At 47.1% G+C, this 21,724-nt stretch overlaps 2 protein-coding genes across 3 annotated transcripts in view; both read right to left on the bottom strand.

Moving 5' to 3' along the window:
- The window catches only part of LOC139052698 (uncharacterized), a 10,660-nt gene extending 8,443 nt beyond the window's left edge, over positions 1–2,217 (bottom strand). The window contains exon 1 of the mRNA XM_070529746.1: positions 2,124–2,217. The gene's annotated coding sequence lies outside the window, so the exon portion shown is untranslated. The remainder of the gene's footprint in view (positions 1–2,123) is intronic.
- Positions 2,218–8,381: 6,164 nt separating this feature from the next.
- On the bottom strand, positions 8,382–19,359 carry LOC139052694 (uncharacterized). 2 transcript variants are annotated; one of them, XM_070529738.1, is made up of 5 exons: positions 19,275–19,359; positions 16,327–16,442; positions 13,707–13,886; positions 10,117–10,206; positions 8,382–8,561 (listed from the first exon to the last, which is right to left on the bottom strand). In XM_070529738.1, exons 1-5 carry the CDS (start codon positions 19,291–19,293, stop codon positions 8,466–8,468), a joined length of 501 nt encoding a protein of 166 aa, XP_070385839.1. In that variant the 5' UTR covers positions 19,294–19,359; the 3' UTR covers positions 8,382–8,465. The 2 variants fall into 2 exon arrangements, with proteins under 2 accessions (XP_070385839.1, XP_070385840.1); XM_070529739.1 differs by lacking the exon at positions 10,117–10,206.
- Positions 19,360–21,724: the final 2,365 nt, after the last annotated feature.

Here is a 21,724-nt window from a genome sequence, read left to right as displayed (position 1 = left end):
TTCGCGTTGAGCAACGCAGCGCGCTGGCATCCGGCACACAAAAAAATTCAAATGGGGGGGGGGCGGGTGAGAGGGGTGATACTAAAGCCCCTTAAAGTTCGTAAAGTAGCGCCACGATTTGAAGAATGCCGCCTCCTTTTCGCGCGCTCTGGCCGAAGCCGCGTCGCTATTGGCCTAATAGCATCACGTGGGCCCTCGCGCCGTGCTTCAGCGCCATTTTTGCTCGAGAAGCGTCTACGGAGTGGCGAGGAGCGCATGTTGGCGCCGCTGCTACGCTCGAGCAGTGTAGGCGGCGCCACGGTCGAGGAGGGGGCGTGAAAGAGAGGAGAAACGAGGAGGAGTGAAGGCGGAGGAGGAGAGTGTCGCTACTTTACGAAGTTTAAGGGGCTTTAGGTGATACCCGGTGTGTCCCCCATCCCATCTCCCCACCCCTTCGCATATGCATCTGACTGCATCCCGCACTCGGTCTCTAACTACAACTTTGGACACAGACTCCGATGCAACGGCGCTCGTTAGGCCTAGCCAGCGGGTGTGGCGAGTGGCGCGTCGTTGCCGCATCGGTGGTCGGGAGAAGTGATCACGTGCACAGGCTAAACTTACGATCATGTGCGTGAAGCGGGGTTTTAGTCCGCGGGCCATCAGGCAACGACTGTATACCGCTAACGCATATACCAAGTTCGTGTATGCTTAACTGAAGAGAACGCCGTAAGCTGGCCCGCCCCTGCCCTCGCCCTCCTTATTTGGACATAAAGCCAAAGTTCCTAAGTGATTTTTAGCAGCACACCCTGACGCGGAGTCAGGACCCCGTGCGCGCGCGGTATGTGAACTTTATGTAACGACGTACCGCCACGGGCACGTCGAGCTGCGCGATGCGTGTAAAGGCGAAAACGCACCCCCGAGTTCAGCCATCCTCAAATTCCAAGCAAGTTTTGTTTTTAATGGAGCGCAACGTTGAAGCAAAAGGCTGAAAACAGCCTTTTCAGCTGAGCTGGCGCTATAGAAACAACGAAATCAATTTTACCGTCGCAGTTCGTTCTTTTGCGACGGCCCGATTTTTCGGACATCTTGTTCAAAAAATCAGTTGGTGACTGGAAATGTGTTCGCAGTCGGCGGCCAGTCACTGCGCTATTTTGCATAGTAATCTTAGCGCTGTTCGAGGCTTCAGTGAGTAGCCATAAGCCTGCCACGTATAAGGGCACACCCTTCTAAAATATGCTTTTTCTTTAAAGTCTGGACCTTACAAGAGTAAATACGATATATACTACTTATTTATAATCATTTCAGCCAAAGCGAAATTTTGCTGCAGTTGGCCTTTGGCGCTGATGTAGTAAGTGAAGTCGATAATCGGTACTTTAGTAAAGCAAGTAGTGTGGATATACTTTTTTGAAGCGTGTCGCTACAGTGACATGAAAAAGTCGGGGAATCCTCGCTAAATTGTAGGCAACGTAGGCGTTTGGGAAGACATTATATGCTAGCATGGCGTAAGCCATTTACCCAAACGCTCGCCTTTGTCTAGGGTTCATGTGACTGAAGATAAACAGAGAATTTGACAGCAATGTGTAACGAGCTCTTACAGTGCTTATATATATATATATATACACACACACACTCTGTGTTGCAGCGAACACTTTCAAAAATTGTTAAAGCTTGCCTGTGGCAGACAGCGCAATTGTAGTTCATACTCTGGGCTACTCGAATAGGCAGACATTACTTGCACACAAAAATCAAATGGCTAATCGAATAATTACCAAAAAACACTAAACAGCTTTTTTTAACTAATTACCTTATGTTCCATATTGCAGTTAACGAATTCTGCCCGAGGATTTGCAAGACGGATACACTTAGAACGAATTCTGAGTATGACACCAGTTTCGAGATATTCATTACCGAACTTTGCGGAGACATGCACTGGCGTTCCAGTCACTTTCCTAACAAAACGTCTTTTTATGCATTGGAGCGAGACACGTTACACTTTTGCCTCGGTTTAGTGACATGTGCGACGAAACGTCGCCGGCGTTCGCTATCTATGTCACACTTCCAGAGCTACCGCGGAATCCAACGAGACATGCCCGTGTGAGACGGCGTGTCTAAAACCATTCCAATTCCTTTTTTGAATGTCTTACCTTTGCGCTGGTGGACCGACACGCTTGCCTGCAGCCAACAGCCAAGTGACAGGTCTTTGTCTTCCTTCTCGGAGCTGTTGTTTGTGTTTTTGTTGTTGTTTTTGTTCCACATTGGCACATATTGAGTGCAAAATAGCCGGAAGATGAAATGATTATATGAAGATGAAGACATAGAGGAAGGAACGAGACACATGGAACATGCATAATATACATAAATATTCACTGTTTCCGTCCGCTATCTCCTACTGAAACGCCTTACCTGACAGTGTGTTGTAATACTGTGGTATCTTTTGCAATCAAAGTTAAAACGATTCATTTCTGTTCATGATCGCTGTTGTTTTACCTTTGTGACGTGTGTCAAGGGCCGTCAAAGCCTGCGGTATGTTCATATAAATAAATAAATTACAGAAAGAGGCAATTGCATAGGGGATGGAAAAGGTACATCACATTGGTAAGGGGTATTGGCCTAGTGAGTGACGTGGCAGTTGGCAGTGGGTAATGCTGTAGTTGTAGAGTGGGCAAACAGCTTTTCCCTACGTGGCAAGACAGCAGCACCGGCATCGGGGGAGGTGAGAGGGGAGGCAAAGAAAGCTTCGCATGAAAAACAAGCTGAAGAATTGACATCGCCAAGCGACCTTTAAACGAAGATCGCTAGGCCATCCTTTCAGTACAGGAAAACGCCTCGCAGTCTAACAGACCTGTAGCCAGCATAGTTACTTATGGGCTGGTCATTGCGCACGTCTTTCGAAGCTCTGCGCGTTGACCTTCGAAGGAATGCGGACACAAGTCATCTTAAATGGTAAATTCGGAAATTATCTAGACTACGCACTGTGACAGTCGGGTCTAAGCGAAGCTGTGGCGTGTCGGCAAGACGAAAATGCCCGTTTTAACAAAGATACGCATGGTGGATTTTTTTTTTTTGTAATGCGAGGGTAAATGCCTCAGGGCATACAGGGGTATAGGATGCGGGTGAATAAGGATGAATTTGCGGATCTAATGAAGTGCAAGAGGGATCGCAAACCGCCCGACAACGTGGAAAAAAGCGCCACCACCGACATGGCACCTTAGACGTCGGACGCCACAAAGGTCTCGCCAGAAAGAGTCCGTGAGCCTCAAGCAGCTAGCTGACGGCAGAGGCGTACATTGGATGGAGGCCATATAGTCCTCCGACGCAACAAAGCAGGAGAAAGAGCCAAAGAAAGCCATTCACTGTGTTAAAATAATGATTCCATTGAATACGTAGGTCTGTTGCAGTAGGGGGGAGAGGGGCTATTGCGTTAGCTATCGTTAAGCTACCTATATGCGTATCTACGCATCTATCCATGTTTGTAATCAACCGTTTTCCCACCTGCCTGGGTCCCTGGGTAGTCAGTGACAGAATGGGTAGCGCGTCGGGTTGCTGTGCGGTAGTAACTGGGTTCGAAGCCAATCATCGGACCAACTAGGGTCACTGAGCGTGTGTCAATGTGTACATACGTGCCGCTCTTCAACGAACCTGTTTCCCACCGACATGGGCCGCCGTAGACGCGCTACTGGGTAGATACCGGTGTTAGAAAAAACTATTTGAGGCCGACTTGGAGTACTGGGTATGTGCCACTCGGTCGTTTGCTGGTCTCAAATGAACCTCTTCGACGCCGACTTGGGTCACTGGCCATGTGCCTGTAGATGTGTGCCGCTCTTCAGTGAACGCCTTTGACGCTAACTATAGGGTAACTAGGTAAGTGTCACTGGAAAATGTGCCGCTCTACAACGATGAATAAGATCCCTAAAGTTTCTCCGAAGCCGAGCGCAATCTAAGCCACGTCACAAGCGTTCCTCAAGAACAGCAACCCGACGCATTGGCAGGCTGCGCCATAAATGCGCTGCGCGTGCGCCGCTTTTCAATCAATGTTTTTCACGCTGACGCTTTAGCGAGCCTGCGCCATGAATTCACTGGGTATGTACCCCTCTTTAGCGAACCCATCGCCAACTTGGGTCACTGTGTATGTGCCACTGAGTGTGCGGCAAGCCAGGGAACAATTCTCAGCGTTCGCAGGCACCGCCGCGACCCGCTTCTGGTCTCGGAGGCCACGCGCGGACTTCTCGGCGGTGCCACAAGATGGCGCTGCGCGTACAGAAAGAAACGCGAGAAAGGAGTCCGGTTGCCGCATGACGCTTTTCTAAGCATTCGCACGCACCGCCGCGCCATGCATTTCGAAAGCCACGCGCAGGGTTCGCGGTGGAAGCGCTAGACGGCACCGAACGTTCTTTAAGAAGCGCGAAAGAGGAATCCCCCTGCAGTACATTGCCTCGTACATAAGTCGTTTCGACAGTGGCAATACGTTGTGTCACTGTATTGATTCGATGCTAAACGCATTACCGTGGACAGTCATCGTGAGATCGTGAAACTCCATGAAATCAAATTGCACTAAACGCACGAAGGCTACAAGTTTCCGCGCACATGCATTGCAGATTGTTGCATTCTTAACGCAGTATTAATTGCAAATTATGAATTTAAAAAGCAGCAAAGCCGTTTGAAGGCAGGAAAAAGAAGTTTGAACAAGGTCATGCACTGTACCCATGTTGGCTGCATCGCCATAGTTGCAAATCCGGTGGACACTAGCGCCGGCATTCCTTGAGTTATCTGTATTGTGATAACAATTATGCGGACACTCGAAGCGCGTTCACACTATTGGCGCCGGCGCCGTCATGCTGTCACGGCATCGACGGCGCATGCAGGGTCAGAGCGTGGAAGTTTAGAAGGCCTCCAGAGACGCGCAGTGCGTTTAGCTGCAACAACAATGGAGCAAAGTGGATGCACCGTCGCGCTCTGCTCTGTAGGCAATGCCGGCGCCATGGGCGACGTTCCCGCGTCGCTGCTGATTTGAGCGTTGCACATGCAGGCATTATCGTTCCTGCTGAGGAACTGTGCGCATACCACAGCGTGCTTTATGCACTGGTCTGAGCGAAACGGATAGGATAAGCTTCAAGTCTTTCTAATCCTTTCATTAGGCGCTGACAAAGGCCGACGGCTTTCCGTTGGTCTTATCTCGTGCACCGTCGAGGCGCGACGCCTACAACGCGCCGCTGCCAGCGTTCCTAGCAGCACCAGTGACATGCCTGGTTTACGCCTTGGCGCTGTTTCTTTGGTGCAGAAGCAATCATTCCGCATGCTGCGTCGGTCCACGATGCCTGCACGCATTGCAAGAACACAGTGCGAGTAACTCAAGAGCAACACTAAAATTTGTCTGATTCCAATGCTATGCCTTCAGGCCAAAGCCAGTTTTTTTTTTCTTTACCTTTTTTTGAAGACCGGGCTTCCTTAGGTGAGTTCACATGGGTTTGGCACATCTGGGATCGCGGTATCTTGTAACCAATCCCAGAAAAAACGTTGATGGTCACTTAAGTATCCTTACATTACTTGAAGGGCTGAGGACTTCTCCAAGCTATCACCTTAAATAAAACTCCGTCTTAATCTACCTTGCTTTCATTTGTACCAACCTTAATCTCCTTTATTCCACCTTAATTAAGTCGCCTTCATTCACTTTGCTTCACCGTGGGATTTCGCAGTGTGAGCGGCAGTTGGTCCAGCAGCGGGAACGCGACGTCATCGCTCTGTCGCAGAGCAGGTGAAATGAGCGGCACGGCGTAATTAGCGCTTATATAGTTGGAACAAAAACACATTGACAGCTTGTTTTCATTTGTGCTAGTTGGTACGTCTTGTAAACACCAGCTTTAAACATGCGCGGCACAGGACACAGCGAAAGAACCACAGAACCAGTTTGCATTATATCCCTGTAAAGGGTGCACCGCCACACATGAATACATGTTGAGGCAAAGCCAGTGTACGGCGCACTTCTCGGTAATGGGGCGAGTTTGCTTGGACTAAGCAGGGCTCACGCGAGGCAATAGTGTCAGGATGATGGCTTCGGCGGTGCCTACACGAAGTGAGAATCAATCGCAGAGTAGATAAAATTAATGTTGTGGGCGTAATTAACACATTTAGTCGAAAACAAAACTAATTTATCTGTGGGACCGGCCCATCTGGCCTCTTGATCAACCGAATTTAGCGTCAACCAGGTGTCGACGCTAAAGGTCGACGTAATTGCGCGCGAAGTGCGCGTAATTGCCGGTAATTTCATAATATGATTAAGATATGTAATCAGTGAATAATGAACAAGAAAAAGTGGCACAAAGAGACAAAATAAACAGATGTATCGACATTTCATCATCGGATCATCGGAACCCCCATGTACGTCAATATTTTGTCTTCTTCAGCATCGACGCTTGGTTCACCTTTTCTTTTTAGACAGCTATATGCTTGGAATTTGCAATCGGATGCCCGTTATTGCAGACAAAATAACCAAGGTTAAATCAGTCGACAGACTAACCGTTGCCCTGCACGGAAATTTTGACACCTGAGAAAGCACTGCCTCTCTAATATTGACCCGGCTGCATCTTTAAGATGGCAGTGAAAACACTTCGTACGGCCAGAATAATGTCTCAAGACTCGTGCAATGTTCGAGGGACAGACAGAACATCGCCGGGCGTCGAAATTTCGCATATCTTACCAATGACATCCCGAGAATATCGCACCTGGATCTTTTTCGGTCCACTCGTGAACATATGTAGTTGTCCTCCCGGAGACATTACTAGCTTCCTCGGGACAAAATTGCTTTCTCACATGTTCAAGTTACGATTTGAAGCTGCCGTGCCAGCAGCTCCCGTGTGCATCGTCTCTTGCGCATGTACTTTGCGCGCGTACTTTGCGCATTTTCTGAAGTAAATTAACAGGAAAACTTCGCTGCCTTAAATGTGCCGCTTGGTGTCTGGCGGAAGACCTAGACGATCGAGTTGGGAGTTCACTGCACTCCCGCGTGTGTGCATATGTGTTCACATGATGTATCTTATCTGGCACGCAGTATCTACAGCGAACGTAAACTTACTATGGAAAATGCTGTGCAGAAGTCCCTGACAAGTCTGTGCAATGTACTCAGCATGTCCTCCGCGATGTCTCCCGCGTACATATACGAAAATGACGCGATGCCCGCAAGACTTGGAAATGCCGCCGAACGATCATGCGCCCTCCCGCTGGGTAAGTTCAGCGTTTATCCCCGAGATATCCAAATTCTTGCAGTGGAGGTACAAATCACATCCGCTGCATGTCAGTGCGGTCACTGGGACGAACCGTCAGTCATTGTACAGACGCCACTAGCACCTCTCGGTTCATAAGCTGTCGCTGGAGTTCCATGGGCCCAGCCTAATGTCCCCTTACGCAGGTGAGTTGGAGTACGCAGAAAGATTTAATGCTATTCCCGGCGAGGACCACGTGGCACAAGGCGCCTCACAAAAAATCTTGCGTCGCTCTAGTCGTTCTTCGAGCTCTGAATAAAAGATGTGAACGCCTGGTCGCGGACCGCAACGTTTCCTACAAATATCACCTGAGAGAACTCTGGCGATAGGATCGCATGGCTATGCAATGGGAACTACGGAGAGTACATGCATTTGCTCAATCTGCGTGCTGCCGGCTTGACACGCGTCCAATCAGTCAATGGGTGCTGTCCCAATCCACGCGACAGCGTCGACTCCCACCGAGTAACCGGAACCAATCTCGAAGGTTACGACTTTTCCGTTTGCACGCGCCGGAAGCAATCGCAGGGCCGGAAACACGTCATGGATGCCTTGTTTTGGACATCACCCATTGTTGTTTCTTTTTTTAAAGAACGAAGGCAACAAGTTTCAGTGTACATGCATACCCATTGTAAACTGTTCCTTTCGTAACGAAAATGTGTATGTGTGCGTGCGTGTGTGTGTGTGTGTGTGTGTGTGCGTGCGCGCGTGTGTGTGTGTGTGCGTGTGTGTGTGCGTGTGTGCGCGTGCGTGCCTGCGTGTGCGTGTGGGTGTGTGTGTGTGTGCGTGCGTGTGTGTGTGTGTGTGTGTTGTAGGAAACGTGCGTTAACGTGCTGCAAGGGCTTAAAACAAAGATTGTGTGCGTCGAACGTTTTTCGTGAACAATCGTAGCAATTATGAGCACATTGACTGAATTGAAAAGCGCAAATTAGGAAAGGAAATGAAACGTTGTGCGCGTCACGAAATAATAATAAATGGCAATAATACACCAACTTTACTAGAAGCGATTCTTGAGAAGATGTGCGGTGTCCGCTTCCTGGATGCGCGAGTTCGGAGCCTCTGGAATCGGTGAAGTCTGCAGATTCGGTGTTTCTTTTCTTTTTTTTTCTCCTTCAATTACAGACCGGGCATGTAACACTTGCACTCTCGTAAGCCCAAAAGAGCAGAAACGATACCAATGGCGACACGCTTTAATCGAGACGAGCCCGCCCACGCCTTGCATCTGGCGTATGCCTAGAACCACCTTTTCTCTTTGGCTTCAACGTAGTTCTTGTAGCAGACGTACGCGAAGTGGAAGGCATGTATTCCGCCCGTGCACAGTCCGACCATCTGCAGAGAGCGCGGAGATTCGAAATAAGTTAGTGCGATGACGACATACGGATCATTCAACTGTGGGTTATGGTCGAGAGCAGCCGGGAGAGAGGGAAAGGCACTTGGAGCAACATCAACATTCCCGTGCCTAAACATGCTAAGCAAGATCTACCCCACGCAGTACGAGAGCAAGTGCCCATGGTGTGGAGACAAACCAACCCTATACCATACCACATGGGCTTGCCAGAAAACAGATGGGCTAGCCATAATAAAAAAACCCGAGTGCGGAACAGTGGGGGAGGATGCTATCCAGCGACATCCTGAAAGTCCAACAAGGACTAGTAAGGCGTGCACGCAGGGCAGCTACCCTCAGCGGAGCCCTGGACTAGGGGAACCGACCCTGGAGAGAAGATGGAAGACTCCATCTGAAGCCGCAAAAATCACTGCAAAATAGAGCAAATAAACGTTTTTCATCACCATCATCCGCAAAAGTTCTGCATATCTGGCATTGCGTGTGTTGCAAACATACGCGGATGCCCGGCGATGAGATCGCGAACGTTCTCGCAGTATTAGAGAACAATAAGCAAACACGGCAGACTCATGTAGCCTTGACGAAACGCTGTCCAATTTCTCTATGAGTGCTTCTATTAGTAAATGTCTCCCCAAAGCCGTAAATAAGCCACGAGCCTTAAACTTTGCCCACTACACGTCACCCATAACGAACCCCGGTTCCGAGGTAACTTGAAGGGGTAGTGACATAATATGTTTGACTATTCATTTTTTTTTCGTCGTTAAATCAGCGTCCCATACCTTCGAACCATAGAAAAATAATAAGGACAAGCCCCAAAGCACCGCAAATAATTTATCTACAGCCAGTTTTGGTTTTCTTTCCTTCAACGATACTGTGCTGTGACGTCACGACACGGTATGTGGCCACGTGGTAGCAAAACACCGCGACGTTTTCACACTCGCTTAGGCTGCCTCGGTCGCCTCGTATTCTGTTACTCGTTGTGATGGCCGACGTACGCACACACAATAGATTCATCTGTTTATCTATATAAATTTATCAATACAAGGTGTCCAAACTCGCATGCGCAAAGATAAAAATATGCAAATGTTACGTAGCTGGACAGAACCAAGGTAATGTTGTTTGCCGTCGCCTGGAGATACTCAGAGAATTTCATGAACACAACCTAATTACATAATTAGCCTAAATTTATTAATCAACTTCTCAAATATTATAATTACTAGAAAAGTGTCAACGAGAAAATTGTAGAACGACACGAAAAACTACCGATGCAGCTTTTCTGTCGCTCAATACGTCCTGCATAAAACTCTTTTTCCGCGAGCGTGAAAAAGCCCACGAATACACGCAAAGTGCCTCGAGAGGCCAGTCGCGTGGCAATTTTAACGCACCATCTAGCTCTTTCACTGCACCAGCGGCAAATCTATAGTCTGCATTGTCAAACTTTTGGCTCTGGGACAAGACAGTCCTCAAGCGCCCAGCCCTGGTCTAAAGAAGGTGACATGCTCTCTCTTCGGAGGGATAAAAAAATAAAAACATTGCACTCACGACTTGTACCGACACGTCGTGGTTCTGCTTTGCGACCATGAGGCCGCTGATGATGTAGCAGGCGGTGCCCACTCCCTGGAACACGACGTACTGCGCAAAGGCAACGACGAACCCGAGGGCGTGGCGTGTGGTTACCAGTCAGATTAAATAAACACGGATGAAGGCAATAAACTAGGAGGGATAGTTATGTCACACAGCCTGCCTTCGCAAGCCAACTCTCCGCGAAGCCATCCGATTTCTTACTTAGTATGCTTAGCAGCGCAACACCATAGTCGCTAAGCCTCTGCAGCGGGTATGTATGTATGTATGTATGTATGTATGTATGTATGTATGTATGTATGTATGTATGTATGTATGTATGTATGTATGTATGTATGTATGTATGTATGTATGTATGTATGTATGTATGTATGTATGTATGTATGTATGTATGTATGTATGTATGTATGTATGCATGCATGCATGCATGTATGTATGTATGTATGTATGTATGTATGTATGTATGTATGTATGTATGTATGTATGTATGTATGTATGTATGTATGTATGTATGTATGTATGTATGTATGTATGTATGTATGTATGTATGTATGTATGTATGTATGTATGTATGTATGTATGTATGTATGTATGTATGTATGTATGTACGTACGTACGTACGTACGTATGTACGTACGTATGTACGTATGTATGTACGTATGTACGTATGTATGTACGTATGTATGTATGTATGTATGTATGTATGTATGTATGTATGTATGTATGTATGTATGTATGTACGTATGTACGTATGTACGTATGTATGTATGTATGTATGTATGTATGTATGTATGTATGTACGTACGTATGTATGTATGCACGTATGTATGTATGTATGTACGCATGTATGTAGCATGCACGTTTGTATGTATGTATGTATGTATGTATGTATGTATGTATGTATGTATGTATGTATGTTTGTATGTATGTATGTATGTACGTATGTATGTATGTATCCATGCCATGACTCACGCGGCTTCCGAATAACGAAGCTGGTTCGCGGAAACGAGTAGTGTAGAAAATTACTGCTGTCGATCACGTTGTTTGTGCCAAGTTCGTCTCAATTTGACCCAATTTACCCCCATCGAGCCACGCGCAAATTGTGCCGTTTTTACACTCAGTGCAAACTCCATTTCGCTTTTGTGCGCCGAGTACTCCTGCCCACAACCGTATTGGTGAATGCGCTACCATGTTTCACGGTACGCTCGACATGCTACGTTCTGTAGGTGATGGGGAAAAACATCGTTTTCCCCATCTCGTTGTACCTCCAGCTGATACGTTCTGTAAGTGATGTGAAAAACATCGTTTTTACTTTCTCGTTGTACCTCCAGCCGATAACACACGTGATGGTGCTTTGAGTCGGTAATTGTATCTTCGCTAGACAAAAAAAAAATAAAGAAAAAAGGCGCGACATGAATGCATGTACACTTGAGCGATGCATAATTGATGTGTAATATGTGAAAATGTGCTGCGCATTAACGTACCCCCTCGACCTCCTTTCAATGGAATCTGCAGAGGCTTGTAATAATATAACTGACACGTTTATTGACAGTCCACCATAATTCGTGACTAAAGGGGTTATTTCGGGCACCCTGGCATTTACAAGCGTCTTTTTTTTTCTTTTCTTCTAAGGTTTGGAGGGCTTATACCATTCATCTCGTGCAAAAGAAAAAAAAAGTCATTCAGGTCGCACGCACTGTGGGATGCGGTCTAAGCGAAGCCTTGATGAACCGGTAAGAGGACGGCGCATCACAATACGAAGTGCACGGCGGATTTTCCCGACGAACGCGTCTCGTAAAAGTCATCAGCTACGGTGGCATATACCTTGCAGAAGGAAGTGAAGCTTTTTCTTTCTGTTTAGTTTTTTCTGACTCGTTGTTCGGGGGGGGGGGCGACATTCTCGAGCGACCACTTCCGATGACACTGCGCACGCCGTGACGCTGTCAGCGGCATGCGCCGACTCGTCCGGTGCACAGTAAACCAATTTACGCCCTTAAAGGTATTTTCGGGTTTATAAATCACACGTATACACCCTTGAGGTGAAAAGGTGTGAGTTACAGACCGATTTAAATAAAGCGGCTTACAGTGGCACCGACTTAATTATTTATTTATTCATACCTCAAAATCCCCATTTGGGGTTTTATACAAGAGGTGGGCATATCTAGGTCATGTTCTCAATGAATGCCTTGATCGACGAATGACTGTAGAGTGGGGCACCGCTTCAGCAGCTAGATGATTCCAGTCTTTAGCAGTTTGAACGAAGAAAGAGTTCAGATCAGCCGTGGTGCGAGCTGGAGAGGGAGGCTGCATGCAGCTCGCGGATTCAGGCGAGACCTCGCAAAAGTTGATCGTATCTCCCACACAGACACCTATACCGCGAGACGAGGAAGCCGAAGAAGACGCGCAAAATTGACTTTCAGTTTGTCTTTCGCACAAACGGGCGAGCCGGAAATGTATCCCACGCCCATATTCCTTCATAGAACGACAGAAAGCTGAGCTAGTTGGTAAGGATTCATTATGCAAAATAGAAGTGAGGCGTGCAGACAGGACACAAGAGCCCAACAACACGGCGTTCGTGTTGTCCACTTCTCTACTCTTGTGTCCTGTCTGCACGCCTCACTTCTATTTTACGTATTCCTTCAGACGCGAACGTGTGATGTACCGTATTTTCGCGATTCTAAGCACCCCCCGATTCTAAGCACCCCCCCCCCCTCTATTTTCGCGAAAAGATTGGGAAAAAAAGTTTGCATGCGAATCTAAGCACCCCCCTATTTGTTAGGAAGCGCGCGTATAGCCAAGGCCGCCAAGCGCGCTTGCCCACACTGTCATCGAGCCGGAGCCGTCGGAGTGCCGAGGTGGAACGGCGTCCGCGGCGCGAGTACGCGTACAGCCGGACTGTGCGGATGTATGGCGAAAGCTACAGAAAGCGTCCCCATCAACCATCGCAAAGTGGATTTCGGACGCGTGGAAGCGGGTCCAAGTGGACGTTGTGGTCAAATCATTTAAGAACTGCTCGATCACAAACCACTTCGACGGAACGGAAGACGACCCTCTGTGGGATACCGAGAGCGGCGGTTCAAGCGGTGCGGCAAACTCGAGTGGCAGTGATAGTAACTGAGCATCCGACACAAGCGGTGGGTTCACTGTGTGCACCGATTTTTCTTTTGAATGTTTGCAAAATAAAATGTTATTATCGCACCCGTCTCGTCATGATATCGCAGCGAAAAGAAGGCGGGGGGGGGGGGGGTCATTCTAGATTTTTTGAATCTAAGCACGCCCCCTCACTTAGGGCATCGCGATCGTGAAAAAAAGGGGGTGCTTAGAATCGAGTAAATGGAACTCGTGGCTCAGTGGTAGCGCCTCCGTCTCACACTCCGGAGACCCTGGTTCGATTCCCACCCAGCCCATCTTGCCAGTTCTTTTTTATTCATGAAGGGCCTGCTGGGATTTATCGCTCACGGCCAACGCCGCCGACGCCGACACCGGCTTTTCTGCGACACGAGCTCCTTAACGCTATCGCGCTAATACGGTACGCAGTATAGCTCACTTACGTAGAAGAGCGCCGGCAGGTAGACGGCCGAGGTGAAGCTCAGCAGGCTGGAGACCATCATGTAGAAGCCGTTGAAGCTGAAGGTGTAGCCCGAGCCGCAGAGGAAGCGCTCGGCCTTCGAGTCCCCAGCTCTCCTCGCGTCCGAAGAGGACAGCAACACGGCCAGAGTGGCACCGCCCAGCTGCGCGGGTGGCAACGATAAGTGTACCGTCGTGCGTATCACTGTAAAATAATTTACACCCTATAAAAAAGTAAATAAGTGTGTAAACCAATGTATAACTCGCACCCTAACCCCCATAAAGGGTGTAACGGTGTGAGCTACGCATCTATTCGCACAGTCATTTTAAGGGCGTAAATTATTTTACAGTGCAGGCATGTAACATTATCGGAAACTATCGAATAACTAATCCAACATTGGAGTGAGCGAGCAGAGTAAGAGAATCCGAGGGACTCGATATTTTTTTTTATTTTTTTTTTCAGTCGCGACCATGCGAAGAAACAGACAGTGACGACAGCAGTAAGTGCAGAAACAATAACATAAATGGAAACGTAAGTTTCCATTTATGTTATTTTTAGTATTGTTTAGTATTTGTACTAGAGCGGCAAGATTATTTTTCATTGTTTATTAAAGAAACTGTATCGTTTGTTTTTTTCTAATATGTACATTCCAGACCTTCTTATGTTGTACAATGCTTTTAATACTTGTATAAGATAGGCATATAGTTTTTCACTGTCAATTAATAATGTATGTCTATTATGTTTTTATATGTTCTATATACTCTGTTAATCTTATTGTAACGCCCCCCTTACCCAATGCCTCATACGAGGCCTGTAAGGACATTGTTAAATAAATAAATAAATAAATAAATAAATAAATAAATAAATAAAAGGATAGCTTGCCGCAGGTGGGAAACCTGATCTTCCACGTACGTTACGCGTGGGGCATTTCACCAGCTGAGCCACCGTCACTTCCGTTCTTCCCGTCCACTTTCTTGAGTATTCGCGTTTGCGAGCGCAACGACATTAGCCCCGGGAGTGTTACAGCCAGCGCTGTCGTGGGAAAACTCGGCGGATGTAATGTCCTATTTCATTCCCTCCGCGAACTGAACGGTCAAATTGACCGCTGCGTATATACTTTGCATTCAGTAGACACTTCAGCCTTGCTATTGCCTGTATGTGTAATTGCATCGTTATAGGCACCTTTTCGCATTTTGCATTTAGTTCACACTTTTCAAGCCTTCGTCGGACACGGTGCGAAAACGCCATGTGGGTGACGCAGACCCCGATAGGCAAACTGGGCCATTTAGCCGCCATCTCCCGAGACTGCTTCGAGAAGAAAGGGAACCGAGGGGCCCGATTTTGGTTAGTCATATCATAAGCGTGCGTGCGCGCGCGTGTAACGCTCATCAACTTCCGCACCTGGATTTCTGAAAGAGGCTGACATTACTTAAGCTGGAAATAATTATGCATAATTGACTAATAAACGTTTTAAATAATAATAATAGTGCCTGTACTGCAATGCACGACTTGAAGCAGGTTATTTCACAACGCGCGTTTACTCGTGGGAACAAATTTTGAAACGAGCGCCAGTTGTGAGATATGCTCACTCAAACTTAGGGTGAAGGTGCACTGTTGTCCCACTGCGTTTTAAGAAAACGCCTTTCTCGTTCATTGAAGTGCTAAACTTACTGAAACACCAATGCATTTTGTCTCAAACTTCGGGAACATATATCTCGAAACTGATGTCATTGTCATAACCCGTTCCCACGGAGATATGACTTTAGAAATCGCTGCCTAAAATTCGTAAATTGCAAAAGTGTGCAAAAAATTTAATTGGTTTAGCAGTTAATTAGCGATAAATGCTAATTAATCAAATCACCACTTTGATTTCTAGTGCAAGTGCGTTCTGCCTTTGAGAATAATGTACCTCAAGAAGCTAAGTTGTGTTGAATGCCACGGGACATCTTTTTTTTTTAATTATGTTACCAATTATGGGAGTATGGGAGTAAGAAGTATGGGAGAGGCCTTTGCCCTGTAGTGGGCGTAACCAGGCTGATGATGATGATGATGATGATGATGATGTAGAAATGTGCCAGCAAACATTAAACAGGCTGTTAAACGAAAGAATTGCTCGAAGGAACATGGTACAAAATTTAAATTTAAGACCTATGCTGTTCGATTGTCGGAACTCCGTCGACCAAACACCGTAGCTCCTATAATTGCATCTTGCACCATGTCTTTCTTTAACATTTTCTGTTTCTTTGAGCAGCTTGGGTAACGTTAGCTGGGGCACACGGCATATACAGGCATATTTTTGCTCACGAATATCTAGATGGCGTTCTTACAATCGCGTAAATTGCTTTTGGCCCCTGCTGCACCCTTCTCCAATGCTACCACGGTAATGATGACGTTAGAACAAAACAATTAAAATTTAGTTAACGAATGTTTGTTATTTAGCGAACGGACTGCGACAGCTGTTCGAACATTTATGATGTCTGCCATGCTGAAAGAGTGTCTAGCGAAGGAACTGTCATCACACGGTTGAAATCGTACTTTTTTCAACATCTTTTTACGTTAGAACTTTGCGACCCGGTGCATATACAAGCTAGCTTACAACTTACGATCTCCATGAAGTTGAAGAGACCATTGACCGTCCCGATGTAGTCGTTGAAGTTGAACTCGAAGACGGGCCTGTCTCTCTTGAAGATCGGAACTGAAGCCGGCAGCGGCTCGTATGCTGCACGAAAAAGAAAAGAAAATTGGCTGAGGCTTAGCTTGGTTAAGCCTAGTCAGATGCGAAGCATATTGGTGGCTAAACTTGGTAAGTAACTTGTCGCCGAGCCGCATACTGAGCACGTTGCTTGGCCAGACGTTTTTCCCGCTCTTCATCAGTCTCTGTAGCAGGCCGCAGCCTTCGCTTCTCATTCCAACGAGCAGCTCTGTCTCCAGGAGGCATCTCACCTCGTGAGTGTCTAGCAGAGGCAAGCGAAGCTGCTTATATACCGCCGCGACGCCGCGAGCGACGGCGCGAGTTGGAGCCCCGTTTCTCCTCTGTCGTGTCGTCACGGTGTCACGTGGTCAGCCTTAAGGCGACGCCGCGAGCGACGGCACGAGTTGGAGCCCCGTTTCTCCTCTGTCGTGACGTCACGGTGTCACGTGGTATTGAAGGCGACGCCGCCACGCCTGAGGAGCTGGGTAGAGCCCTAGTAGTATGCTTCGCATAAAACTAAAATATCAAGCAGTGATGTTCTAGTACATGGAACGAAGCAAGAAGCCCCGGGATCAATCCCATTCCGCGGATTCCAACGGGGATTGACTACAAGGACGCGTGTGTGCGCAGTTCTGTATATTTAGGTGATTGTAGAACAACATCAACTGCTGGTCAAAACACGTTGGCGGACTAGTTGGTTAGAATCCATGGTAGAGCGTATAAGCGCGACTGGACAAGGACGCAGAGAGAAAGAAACAGATACACAGACACAGCGCTGCGTCTGTGTATCTGTTTCTTTCTGCGCCCTCGTCCAGTCGCGCTTATACAATCTACCGTGTATCAACTGCTGGTCTTCGCTAAATTCGCATCTCCATCAAGCCCACTAAGGCTTCCTCTCACAGATACTGACGGCAGGTTAAACTCAAGCTGGTCGGTCGGTCATGCAATCAATCTACAGTAGCCCGTCGAAAAAGAAAGTCAAATAAATGCAATGTTATCCAGTGTATACGCAAAGACAGATTTTAAAAAATGTTTGGAATACGTATAGGCGGCGCCACGTACTCCATGGTCTTCGTCTGAGTTACTATTATTTTTTGTTACCCGGTGCTTGTTCAAGGGTCGCACAAACCCCAAGCGTGGACCGGTCCATCTGTATACGCACGCCCTGCCGAACCTGGAGGGGGGGGGAGGGGGAGGAGGGTCAGGCGCGCCCTGAAGTGTTGTATTGCAAAGAACACTGCCTCTAACCACTCGCCCCTGCCTCGCACTAATCAATCAATCAATCAATCAATCTTTATTTTTATTCTGTCAATGATACAGAGAGAAGGACTGTGACAGAAAGCAGTTTTTTCAGAACAGCTTGACTAGGCCACAGCCCCATGGACCTGCTTTTCGTCTAGTATAATAATTTAAGCCTGCGTTTTACAATTACACACGCACAAAAAGAATTATGTCCAGGCCAAATGAGGCGCGTCTGTTCCGCCCCGGCGCACATTCTGTTACATACTTCCGGAGACACTGAGACTGAGACAAATACGGCGCTGTCAACCTGTGAGCTTTGTGAACTGTCAAGCTGGGTCTGGCTTTCCAACCTGCGATTTTTTTTAAAAGATCCCACCACCTCTAGAATAGTGTGCTTGCTTGCGTGCGTGCGTGCGTGAGTGTTTAGCTGCGCCAAATTTTAAAAAAATGGCATGTGGCAAATAGCAACTAAACGACTCGATGAATCGTGAATGCATCGTGACTGGCGACGGGAAAACGGCTGGGCGTTCTTCGTCTCCTCGGCAGCGCTCGGCCAGCAGCATGAATTTGCACCGTCATCCGACGAGAGCCGACCTTGTCCACCGAACGCACGCTTGCGAGCAGCGCGATACCACTGCGCAAGCGCTCCGTCACGTGACTTTGTTTCATGTTTCGTGGGCTTTCTTTGGAACCCGGAGAAAAAGGACTACGTGAGACGTATCGTACAGGAAACAACTCGATCGGTGGTTTCTGAAGGAGCCCTACAAGTCTGCGTGTCACACTGACGGTCCTCAGCCAATGACTAAAAAGTTGAGTTATGAAAACTAATTAGTGAGTGAGCTATCGGGAAAACAAAACAGAAATGCGCGAGTCACTATAATAGGCCTTAGCAAATAGTATGCGTTCGATTCAATTCGCTTCCGACGCGTCTTTCGTATTTAAGATGTGGGTCAAAGTTACGTGGGCCACCCTGTATCGCTTTGCGCTGCCACAAGAAGGTGTCGCAAGCACAATCATATTTTCTTTTCGGCGCGCATTTCCTTTTTTTCAATCTTGCTACGCCCCACATTTCAATATTAAGAGCGTTACAACATTTTCGCGAATAGAGATGACTTTTCGTAAAACTTGGAGCAGCATTCGCAAAATCGTAGAAGGAGCCCAAATGCGTAAACATTGCGTAAAATTTGGAATGGTTGTCAGGTATGTAGTACATAAGGTGTCCCGGCTGACGATAACGGAACTCTTCAACAACAGCAACAACATAAATTATAAAAGCACAATGCAAGATACCATTTTAACATCTACAGTGTTCAGTCGTCAGACCTCTCACAGCAAAGCACCGTCGCTGTTGAAATTGTAGCTTGCACCGTGTTTTTTAAATCTTTTTTTTTTGTTCTTTCATTGAACAGCTTGGGTATAAGGTTAGACGAGACACACGGCATACGTCATTGTGCTCTGCGCTGTACAAAAAGACCTCGTATTCATACCCAACGTGGAATGCGAGTTATTAGCGGGAAAAACGTGACGTTCCGCGCTGTGATCGCCTGTCTCTCACGACAATTTCCGCGACAATATAGCGGACAAAGGAAGTGATACATGTACATCGGGTCCAAATACCTGCTTCGGTGTAGTTCATTCTTTTTCTGCTTGCGTGGCTGCGGTGGCCGAGGACGCCTCTTCTGCTTCTTCTCGCCTCCGCCGCGTGCAGCGTCGGCGCGTGCCGCTGCAGCAGATATGCAAATTGCAAGGAGGTTTTACAAGGAAAATTCTGGAATGGCAACTCCCACAGATTCCTTAAAATTGTGGGGTTTTACGTGCCAAAACCACTTTCTGATTATGAGGCACGCCGTAGTGGAGGGCTCCGGAAATTTCGACCGCCTGGGGTTCTTTAACGTGCACCTAAATCTAAGTACACGGGTGTTTTCGCATTTCGCCCCCCATCGAAATGCGGCCGCCGTGGCCGGGATTCGATCCCGCGACCTCGTGCTCAGCAGCCTAACACCATAGCCACTGAGCAACCACGGCGGGTTCCCACAGATTCCTACCGGCAGAGGTGGATGATGGATGGATGGATGGATGGAAATCTTTATTTGGTCCTGCAAGTAGTGATAATTCACCACTAAGAGGGCCGCTCCCACGTCGGGACCGGAAGGCCAAGCCTCACGGCCACGTCGTGAGCCTGCTGGACAGGCCAGAATTGTTCATCCGGGTCCGGGCTGCGAAGTGCAGCCTCTCACCTGGACGCAACCTTGATCGCCGAGTCTTCAATTCTTTCGCAAGACCAGAGCATGTGTTCGCGCGTGGCTAAAGCACCACAATCTTGGCAATAAGGCGTGGCTAAAGCACCACAATATTGGCCAAGGTGAAACCAGCGCTTACTTCATCGTTAAAAGCGGGGAGAACTAGGCGGAGAACAGCGGCAGTGCAGCTGCTCTTGCTCTGTGATAATACGTTCTGGAGTGATTGAAAAAATAAGAGCTTGTTGTTTCGGGCTAGAATATTGCCATGGGCTCAGTCGTCATATCGCGACCTCACATAAGCTGTCCAGATGTTCAATTTTGATCCTAAAGCGAGTGGCACAGACAGACACATCAAGAATCATCTGCGTGGCAAAATTGGCTATTTCGAAACAGCTGAAAGCGAAAAAAAAAAGCTTCCTCTACTCCACCACATCCTAAAGTTAATTAATTCCCTTAGTAAGATGGCGGTGGCCGGCTTCAATTTCAGGGCGCCATCTCCACTCCAGAATTATTTTTTTAACCTCCTTGGCAAAGTGAGCGAACTCGATGATGATGATGATGATGATGATGATGATGACGACGACGACGACGACGACGACGACGAAGGTGGTGGTGATGCTTACGATGATTCTCCTGCAGTGTGCTGCGGCATATATACCCACAAAGGGTGCGTTGGCCAATAATTGGGCGGCCGGCAGGGCGCTTAAGTCCCCTATATAATATTCAAAGGGGGAGTGCGAAATACCCAAGAGACGCAAACAGAAGAAACGAGAATGCTGGATAATTGGGCAACTGTGAACTCCGCAAGGGACTACACAACAGCTGAGCATCCAAGCTTTTTATCCCTTTAACGTCTGAACTTTATATATATATATATATATATATATATATATATATATATATATATATATATATATATATATATATATATATACGAGAAGAAAGGGGGTTAACCGAGGGGCCCGATTTTTATTAGTCATATCATGAGAAGCCAACAAACACTGACACCAAGGACAACATAGGGGAAATTACTTGTGCTTTTGTGCTTAATAAATGGAATGAAGAAACGATAAATTAATGGAAATTAAAGTGGATGAAAAAACAACTTTGGCGCAGGTGGGAACCGAACCCACAACCTTCGCATTTCCCGTGCGATGCTCTACCAATTGAACTCAATTGAGTAACGTGTTTTCAAATGTGTTTTCTATATGCAACGGACGGTCAACTGCATCTCGCTTGCAGCGTTCGCCATACGCCAGATATCCTCTACACGTTTGTGCACTCTTTTGTATGACAGGAGATATGGTTGACAAATTAAAAAAAATTTTGTGTGTCAAGCCGGCGAATCACCTCTGGAATTGTCGCAGTACATTAACAGCCACGACGGGTACAAAGCGTTCGGCTTGACGAAACCGAAACTGTTTTGCAGAATACCGATACCTTGATAAACAAGAACACATATTCTTCATTATCTCTTAACTGCACTTCCGTTATTACAATCTGTATTAAAAAACTTGTAGCGAGAATTGGAGAAACTAGATTCTGTAGTTTGTTAAACTAGACGGGATAGTACACCTTGATGGATATTTTCGAATGACTTGTACACTGCTGATCCCGTTCAGTCTGATACTATACACGCATGTCAATCACGTTCGTATACCTCGTCGGTCTGTTATAGTGTCTTTCTTGCTTTTTTCTTCGCTAACAACAAAGCTACCTTGTTCAGTCTTGAGCGTCTTGAGCCAGCTTCCATAAAACGCTAGTCTAGGCGGCCGAATCAGTCATGGTGACGTCATTGGCGTTCGAACGATAGAGCATTCTTTCTCT

The sequence above is a fragment of the Dermacentor albipictus genome, unplaced genomic scaffold, assembly GCF_038994185.2.
Source record: "Dermacentor albipictus isolate Rhodes 1998 colony unplaced genomic scaffold, USDA_Dalb.pri_finalv2 scaffold_29, whole genome shotgun sequence".
NCBI lineage: Eukaryota > Metazoa > Arthropoda > Arachnida > Ixodida > Ixodidae > Dermacentor > Dermacentor albipictus.
Note: the sequence above shows the minus strand (reverse complement) of the source record. Positions and strands in the feature narration are given on the sequence as shown.

Excerpts from the sequence above, each read along its gene's own strand:
- LOC139052694 (XM_070529738.1), bottom strand. Across the intron at positions 10,207-13,706 it reads ACCTGCCGGCGCTCTTCTAC|TACGTCGTGTTCCAGGGAGT; the intron begins GTAAGTGAGCTA and ends GCCTTTGCGCAG. Across the intron at positions 8,562-10,116 it reads ACGACGTGTCGGTACAAGTC|ATGGTCGGACTGTGCACGGG; the intron begins GTGAGTGCAATG and ends CGCTCTCTGCAG.